General features: G+C 40.3%; 1 protein-coding gene across 1 annotated transcript; it reads right to left on the bottom strand.

Annotated features, from left to right (window-relative positions):
- Window positions 1-3,291: 3,291 nt before the first annotated feature.
- Window positions 3,292-3,912, bottom strand: LOC138888103 (uncharacterized). The gene has a single exon (XM_070169915.1). The coding sequence runs from the start codon at window positions 3,910-3,912 to the stop codon at window positions 3,292-3,294; it is 621 nt and encodes a 206-aa protein (XP_070026016.1).
- Between the last annotated feature and the right edge of the window lie 5,653 nt (window positions 3,913-9,565).

Genomic DNA, 9,565 nt, shown 5'->3' on the forward strand with positions numbered 1-9,565 from the left:
CCCCCTAGGTGAAACAGTTCTACCTGGGTTAAGCTATGTAAAACAACCTGAGCGAAGAGTACTTCTACTCGGAACTATGAACTGGATCCCCCTAGGCGAAAAGGTTCTACCCTGGTTAAGCTGTGTAAAACAACCTGAGCGAAGAGTGCTTCTACCCGAAAATATGTGCTGGATCCCCCTAGGTGAAAAAGTTCTACCTGGATTAAGCTATGTAAAACAATCTGAGCGAAGAGTACTTCTACCCGGAACTATGAGCTGGATCCCCCTATGCATAAAAGGTTATACCTGGGTTAAGCTACGAAAACTAAGCCTAGGCGAAGAGTACTTCTACCCGGAAATATGAGTTGGATCCCCCTAGGAGAAAAGGTTCTAACCGGTGTTAAGCTATGTAAAACACCCCGAACGAAGAGTACTTCTACCCGGAATATGAGTTGGATCCCCCTAGGTGAAAGGATTCTACCTGAGTTAAGCTGCGTAAAACACCATGAGCGAAGAGTACTTCTACACGGAATATGAGCTGGATCCCCCTAGGCGAAAGGATTCTACTTGAGTTAAGCTACGAAAATGGGAGGTATGAACAATAGTGATGCATGCTGAAAATAAAAGAAAATGGAGATTTTAAAGAGCTTACGTTTGGTGACATTCGTTCTTTTAGAATCACCATTCCTCACTGCTTTGTTCCTGCTTCAAACAAAGAAAAATTTGTGAGTTTTCAACGTGGTGATTGGTTTGTGGCCTTGATGCCCTGAGTAGTTTGATTCACGGCCATTGCTATCGAAGAACCGATTTGTCAGCGTGGTATCGAGATGCTCAGCTGCTCCGTATTATTTTTTGGAGACCTTGGCTTTACAATGTTTCCCCCAATTGTTTCATACCCAGATGTCCATGGTACCGCCACCCTTGTCTCCAAGGAAATTTTTCTTTAAAATCAAACTCAGCTCTTTTGCACCCAGTATCAGTTCTTGTCCATAGTGCTTATCAACTTTTCTCATGAAACAGGTCTTGCTTAGGTGACCTTTTCAATTTCTTTGAGACACTTTGTTCGCCTTAGATCACAGATGTATTCGTGCCTTCGTCAATGCCATATATGCCCCAAATTGTACTCGATATCACGGGGAAATCGTAGCTAGTTTTGCAGCCATTTCTTTGCTTCGCTTTTGATGCAGGATTAGACCGAAAGAGACTCAAAGAAAAATTATGGGTAAAAACATAATAATAATTGAAAGTGAAAAAAGAACTGTGCTTAAACAAAAGGTGTCCCTTTCGGGGAAAGGAACAGGGAGACTTATCTGGAGGTATGTACCGACTTCAATGAATCATGACATGAATTTTGGACTAGACGCCTGATCCGTCTGAGATGTCTAATTCTCAAAATCCGTCACAAATATTCATCTTGATATTGTCTTGGTTGTGCTCATGCCAGAGAATCGAAGACCCTCATTCAGCTAGTAGCGCCCTTTGCAGGTTTTCGCTAACTAACCTCTCTCATTTCTCTACTAACCATTGCCTTATGGTGTCCATTTGGGTTTTCACCAATAAGACTCTCTCATTTCTCTACTCATTGTCGCCTTATAGTGCCCGTACGGGTTTTCACTGATAAGACTCTCTCATTTCTTTTTTTCTTTTTTTTTTGACTAAGATACTGCATGAGGGAGGTTTCCCAATGCCCTTGGCATGGGGACTTCAAACATTCCAAAAAGCATCGATCAGAAGTTCTTGAAAGGTAAAAAAAGGTGTAATGAACCTTGAACTGAATTACAACTTTTCGAAACCGTTTTTACAGAAAATCCGTGAAATAAAACAAACTTCTGCCTCAGTTTTGGAGTATTGGGAATATGGATTTTTTGTTCTGATGGGACTGAACCCAGGGTAAGGCTGCCTACGTATCCTTTCGGAATCAGGTCTGACGTAGTTCAATGACTCAGAGATTTGTTGTTTGGCTTTTTTTTACAAGTACACAAGTTCCAACAGGTGAGAAACAAAGAAGACAAATACGGCTCAAAAGGATTAATAGAAGGGTGACACCTATTTGGAATAGCGAGCAAATGATAGCCTTCGTCACATCAATCTGCGAAAATCAATGCCTGAAAATTCTACAGTGGGTATATATCATACATAATATCTTTTGACTGCATCTGCATTAATAGTCATGTCTGGTACCCGTCCTTCTTCATCTACCAAGTGCAAGGCCCCTTTTGGTAACACTTTCTTGATGATGTCGGGTCCTTGTCGGTTCAGGGAGAACTTTCCTTTAGCTTCTACCTAGTGCGGAAGGATGCGTTTCAAAACCAGCTGGCCTACCTTAAACTGCCTTGGGCGCACTTTTTTATTGTAAGCGCGTGCCATTCTTTGCTGGTATAACTGGACGAAACACACTACTGCTAGCCATTTTTCATCGATCAACTTCAGTTGTTCTAATCGGGTCTTGACCCACTCAGTGTCTTCAATCTCTGATTCCACAATAATTCAGAGAGAGGGAATTTCGATTTCATCGGGTATTACAGCTTCAGTTCCATATACAAGCAAATACAAAGTTGCACTAATAGATGTGCGAACAGTCGTGTGGTATCCCAAAAGAGCAAAAGGCAATTTTTCATGCCATTGCCTGGAACCTTGGATCATCTTCCTAAGAATATTCTTGATGTTCTTGTTCGCCGCTTCAATGGCTCCATTGGCTTTGTGCCGGTAAGGGGTAGAATGGTGATGCATGATTTTAAATTGTTCGCATACCTCCTTCATCAAATGACTATTTAGATTGGCTACATTGTCAGTGATAATGGTCTTTGGGATACCAAAGCGACAGATGATGTTGGAATGAACAAAGTCTACCACCGCTTTCTTGGTGACTGCTTTGAAAGTGACAACCTCCACCCACTTGGTGGAGTAATCAATTGCAACCAAAATGAATCTATGCCCATTTGAAGCCTTTGGCTCGATTGGCCCAATAACATCCATTCCCCAAGCAATGAAAGGCTAAGGAGAGGACATGGGATGCAACTCTGAAGGAGGCGAGTGAATTAGGTCACCATGAATCTACCATTGGTGACACTTGCGAACAAAACTAAAGCAATCTCGCTCTATAGTAAGCCAATAATACCCTGCCCGCAAAATCTTCTTCGCCAAAATATATCCATTCATGTGTGGTCCGCATACCCCCGAATGCACTTCACTCATGATCCGCTCTGCTTCCGTGGCATCTATGCATATCAACAAGTTTAAATCTGGGGTCCTCTTGTACAAAATTTCCCCATTCAGTAAGAAACCACCGACGAGCCGCCTTATAGTTCTTTTTTAATCTCCTTTGGCATGCTCTGGATATTCTCTTGTTTTTAGGAATCGTTTTATGTCATGATACCATGGTTCACCATCTGGTTCTGTCTCAATTGTATTGCAGTAACCGTGTTGATTCCGAACTTGGATTTCTAGTGGATCAATATGAGTGTTGCCTGGATAAGGGAGCATTGAGGCTAAAGTAGCCAAGGCATTGGCTAGCTCATTGTGAAACCTGGGAATGTACCTAAACTCGATGGATTTGAATCTTTTGCTCAAGTCTTGCATACATTGTCTGTACGGAATAAGCGTGATGTCTCGAGTCTCCCATTCGCCTTGGGCTTGCCGGATAAGCAAGTCGGAAGCTCCCATAACCAATAGTTCATACACATCCAAATCGATGGCCATTTTCAGTCCTATGATACAAGATTCGTACTCTGCCATATTATTGGTACAAAATAACCGAAGTCGGGCCGTTGCAGGGTAATGATATCCAATAGGTAAGATGAGGATTGCCCCGATCCCAACTCCTTTGATATTGACAGCCCCATCAAAATACATTTTCCATACAAGTTTATCGTTTGGAACTACTTCCTCTATTGAGTTGACCTCTTCGTCTGGGAAGTATGTGCCAAGTGGCATATACTCATCAATTAACTGGATTCTCTACCAAATGAACAGTCAAAGCCTGTGCTTTTATCGTGGTGCGAGTGACATAGACGATGTCGAACTTTGTGAGCGAGATTTGCCATTTTGCGAGCCTGCCAGTGGGCATTGGCTTTTAGAAGATGTACTTCAAAGGATCCATTCTGGATATGAGGTAAGTAGTGTAGGCCAAAAGATAATGTCTCAGCTTCTGAGCGACCCAAGTCAAGGCACAACATGTCCTTTTTAAAAGGGTGTACTTAACCCCATAATTGGTGAACTTCTTGCTCAAATAATAGATTGTATGTTCCTTTTTGCCTGTTGCATCATGTTGCCCCAGAACGCATCCAAAGGAATTAGCCATCACCGATAGATATAAAAATAAAAGCCTACTAGGTTCAGGTGGGACCAGTACAGGGGGGTTTTGACAGATAATCTTTGATCCTGTCAAAAGCTTTTTGGCAATCGTCCATCCACTTGATAGCAGCATCCTTTTTCAGTAACTTAAAGATGGGCTTGCACGTGGTTGTGAGCTGAGCAATGAACCTACTAATGTAGTTCAACCTCCCGAGGAAACTCATGACTTCCTTTTTGTTCTTCGGGGGTGGAAAATCTCGAATGGACTTTATCTTAGATGGATCCAGTTCAATGCCTCTCCGGCTGACTATAAAATCGAGAAGTTTCCCAGATGGAACCCCAAATTCACACTTGGCGGGATTAAGCTTAAGGTCATACCTTCGAAGCCATTTGAAGAACTTTTTCAAATCGTGCACGTGATCAGCTTGTGTCTTTGATTTTATGATGACATCATCGACATATACTTCAATCTCTTTGTGCATCATGTCGTAAAAAATGGTGGTCATGGCCCTCATGTAAGTTGCCCCTGCATTCTTTAAACCAAATGGCATGACCCTGTAACAATAAGTACCCCATGGAGTGGTGAAAGCAGTCTTTTCTGCGTCATCCTCATCCATTAGAATTTAGTGGTATCCAGCATAGCAATCCACGAACGATCGTATCTCATGCTTTGCGCAATTATCTACAAGAATATGGATATTTGGTAAAGGAAAATTATCCTTTGGACTTGCTTTGTTCAGGTCCATGTAGTCAACACAGACTCTAGTCTTTCCATCCTTCTTTGGCACAGGCACAACATTCGCCCCAAGTGGTGTATCGGACATCTCTGGCCACATTGGCGCTCAGTTGCTTCATTATTTCCTCTTTGATTTTGTCACTCACGTCTGTTTGAATTTTTGTTGCTTTTGTTGGACTGGTGGAAAATCAGGATACGTAGGAAGCTTATGGACTACTAGATCAGCACTTAAACCAGACATATTATCGTAAGACCAAGCAAACACATCTCTGTATTCAAATAAAAGTTCAATCAAGGCATATCTAGTTTTTTGTTCAGTGTGAATGCTTATCTTTGTTTCTCTGACTTCTTCATGACTTCCAATATTAATTGGCTCAGTTTCATTAAGGTTGGGCTTAGGCTTGTTTTCAAAGTGTTCCAACTCTCCTTTTATTTCCTCAACAACCTCATCTTCATCATATTCAACCGCTTGATGCATTATTTCGATATTAGATAGCTTTTTAAGATCTGGGCGTGAATTCTCCATGCATGTCATGTTATTAAAGTTGACATTAACAAAACTGAAATGGAAATAAAATGACAGGAATTAGAAAGAAGGAAAAGATACATAACTTAATACGAAACTGAATTGCATTTTATTGAATTTGAAAGGATAGAAGGGTTAACATAAAAAACAATCATATTAAGATGTCTGGATTACAACCCTGAAAGTAATCCAAAATACAAAAAAGAAGCTGCAAAAGCGAACTACCAAGACTCCTTCCTTGTGGGGAAAGGAGTTGCTTCCCAGTTGTTGAGCATGGTGTCTGGGCCAATTAGTTGCACATCGACACGACTAGTGCCTTCACCAGCATAGATCATATTCACTTCAGAAAACATCTGGCTGAGGCCATGACAAATTTCATCAATGTTTGATTACACCAAGGAATTTTGACCCTTTTGGAGTCGTGGCTTAACGAAAGTGTAGAAAATGTGAGGGATAGGTTGTTGCAAGTCCTAACCATACTTTTTGCGGTGCTTAGCTTTGTTTTTGTCTGCTTTTGTTGTCCTGAAACCTAAACTAAAAGCACCCTCGTTACTGAACGGAGAAATAGGTTTCGAAATTCCTTGTAGTGATGCCCCCAAACCTTTTCCCGGCTTATAACCTTGTCTCAACATTAGTGTTGCCACCATTAGAGATGTGGCGTAAAGACAAGGATGCAGAATGGGCTTTCCTTCCTCAACATGGTCCATAGAAACCACTTTGAAAGCTTGATAGATGATGGACTCACACCCTTCCTTGGCCTCAATGCACGGATTAACTGGTCTTTATAAATGGATGACTCACCTTCTTCGTGAACAATAATCTCTTGTTTGTTATGTTCGAACTTGACCATCTGATGCAATGTGGATGGCACAGCTCGAGCCATATGGATCCATGGCCTTCCAAGAAGAAAGTTATAAGAAGTGTACATGTCTACTACTTGGAAGACAATTTCAAAGTCAACCGGGCCAATTGTCATGGTAAGGTTGATCTCCCTAATGGTATCTCTCGCTGAGCCATCAAAAGCCCGAATGTGAACATTGCTAGGTCGGATTCTATCTGTGTTGATTTTCATGCCTTGCAAAGTAGAGAGGGCATACATCTACACTCGATCCTCTATCAACCATGACTCGCTTTACATAATGCCCCTCACATTTGACGACCAGGTGCAAAGCCCTATTATGCCCGGCTCCTTCCTCGGGAAGTTCATCATCAGTAAAGGAGATTCTGTTCACTTCGAAAAATCTGTTGGCCATCTTCTCTAACTCATTCACTGTGGTCTTCTTTGAGACATGTGCCTCATTCAAGGTCTTGATTAGTACACATGCATCTCTTTTGAATGTAAGAGCAGAGATAGTAGAGAGATTTGGGCAGGAGTCTTTCTTAGCTGGTCAATGATTAAGTAATCGTGAACTTTCATCTTTTTCAAGAACTCTTCTGCCTTTTCTTTAGTGACATATTTCTTTATTGGCAATTGTCCTTCTCTGATTTGCTTGGCCTTCCTCAACTCCTCTGGAGAGTAACACCTCCCTGATCGAGTCAAACCTCCAGTTTCCCCCACTTCTTCTATGATTTCCTTGCCTTCATCATAGTTTTGTTGTAGTTCCAAGGAATGGTTTTTGTATTTGTCACAGGGGTTTGCACGGCAGGTCTGATTATGATCGACTTTGTTATACCCTTTGTACTGCCCTGATTCTGCCTTGTGATGGGGTGGCCTCCAAGGACATATAACCTTGGGCTTGGAACATCAGAGCGAACTTCCAACCTCATGACCTTGGGAATAAATAAAGTTACATTTTCTGAGCTCAGGGCGTCTTTTACAATCAATGGCACATCTTGGCTCAGACTCAATAACATCATTGTAATCAAGGCGATTGTTCCTGCGGCTGGCCCCCAACATTGCGGTATATGCTCTCCAAGTTTGCAGATATATGACGAGCAAAGTTCAGTGATACTTCTACAAACCGTGCAGACGTCATTCCCTAGCAACTCCTGCATGCTCTTGAGGTATATGTGGCTACTTCGAGAATCTTTCCCTTAATGTATTCATGAGCCAAATGCAACTCTTGGTTTTGCTGACCACAAGTCTCAGCTAGATCTAGGGCATCACGCTCGCGGTCCAAGGCCATATCTCTCTGGCGTCGATTTTCTAGTAACTCACCATCCAACCAATTGATCATACTTTGGTAGTGATGTCTTTCTATTTCAAACTCTGCAATCTGGCTCTCCTTGCTTTACTCAACTCCCCCTATCTGATCCCTCAGACCTTGGATTAATGGAGCAAAACCTCTACGCTCATGATCACGGACCACCTTGAACTGGGCTTCTCTTTCTTCTTATTGTTGAGCGGTAGTGATCACTTTTTTCTGTCTAATTTGAGCTTTGAGTGCTCGCCTCTCTTGTGCCCGCTGAGCCTTTTCCCACTTGAAATCAGCCTGTTGTATGTCAATAGTTGTCTCCAGAATGCCATTATCTTCTTGTAAAATGTCAATACTTGGCCTTGGACCAACCTGATACCACAGGAGTTACAGAAGAAGGACCAGACTAGATTGACAATATGACTATCACTGAGCAGATGGTTAGTAGATTCCTTATAATGGTCATTGGGGCAGCAGTTACATATAGAGGCAATATTCACCCCAAATCTTTTAATAGCAACATCAGTTGCTGCTTTATCCATTAGCATTCTCATCATAAAAAAGGAAATTTTAAAATGAAGCTTTTTATGCCAAATAGTCATACATGTTAGAGTAGTTCCTTTCTTTGATTTCTAAGTATGCCATGCAGACTTGCAAGAGAAATCCCCTGAAGGATTTGGGGTCCATATGGGTCTGTCTTCTTTATCAATATTGAAGGTGGTGTCTTTGATATAATTGACCACATGCAAGGGGAGGATTCTCATCAATTTACTCTAATTCCAAGTATTTTGATGATAGAAATCCCTTACCATAGTTCTTTTAGGAGTCTTGTTGTTAAGCGCCAGGTGATCCAGAGGCCCAAGTCCTGTCCAAGAATCCCACCAGAAAGAGATCTCCCCTCTGCCAATTGTTGGGATATATACTATTAACCATGAGTTTGGTTTAGATATAGTATTTATTATGAAACAATTGTTTATTTAGTTTTAATAAAGTTTTAAATAGATCATATATTAATATGTGTCCTTTGCTTATATAGTAGATGATTTAGTGTATAGAGTTTAGCTTATACACAGAAGATTAAATCATCGGTTCTTATAAGTATAAAGTTTGAGTTCACAATCTAATGATAGAATTGGACAAACCATCAGGAATGATTGTAGCACAGGATTAAATATAATTATCTTGATTATGGGAATGGTTTAATTCCAACTTCTTGTGCTAGTACATTTTGTATGTATTGAACGGACCAAGTAGAGATAAGTATTTTATACTAACTTAATAAAATAAACTCTCTAGCCATTAAATGTACTTATACTCTTAATCTTGATATAATTATTATTAGATGTGTACATTATTATTATCTTGGTTTATTAAAAGGCGAGATTCTTTCGTGGGTCAATATGGCTGGTAAATTGGATAATAATAATAATAATGTACATTGGCGAAGTAATAGTTAGTTGATGGAATTCATGTATCGGTTTAGAGATTGATGATACACCTTTATGAAAGCTTATAAGTTGTTATGTGTAATCCCGGCCGGTGAATTTTATATCCGACACATGAAATAAATTAAGCAAAAGTCTAAAGGAAATAATCAATAAATTAAATCGTCAGTAATTTAATTTAGTTGATTAGTATATGAATCTTAACATGGAGAGTTAAATAAGATTTAATGGATGAATTTCGAAATTGAATAAGGAGTGCAATTAGGGTTTTTTAGTGGAATAATTTGTAATTAATTATGGTAGATATTAATTTCGAAAATTAGAAATTAATTCCATAATTGGAGCCTTGTTAATTAAATTTTGTGTTCCCTACTGTGCCTAAATAATATGAAATAAAGGAATTCTTTTTCTAGTGGAAAAGAAAACCCAATAGGTTTTCGAAAAGGGTTTT

The sequence above is a fragment of the Nicotiana sylvestris genome, chromosome 3, assembly GCF_000393655.2.
Source record: "Nicotiana sylvestris chromosome 3, ASM39365v2, whole genome shotgun sequence".
Classification (NCBI taxonomy): Eukaryota; Viridiplantae; Streptophyta; class Magnoliopsida; order Solanales; family Solanaceae; genus Nicotiana; species Nicotiana sylvestris.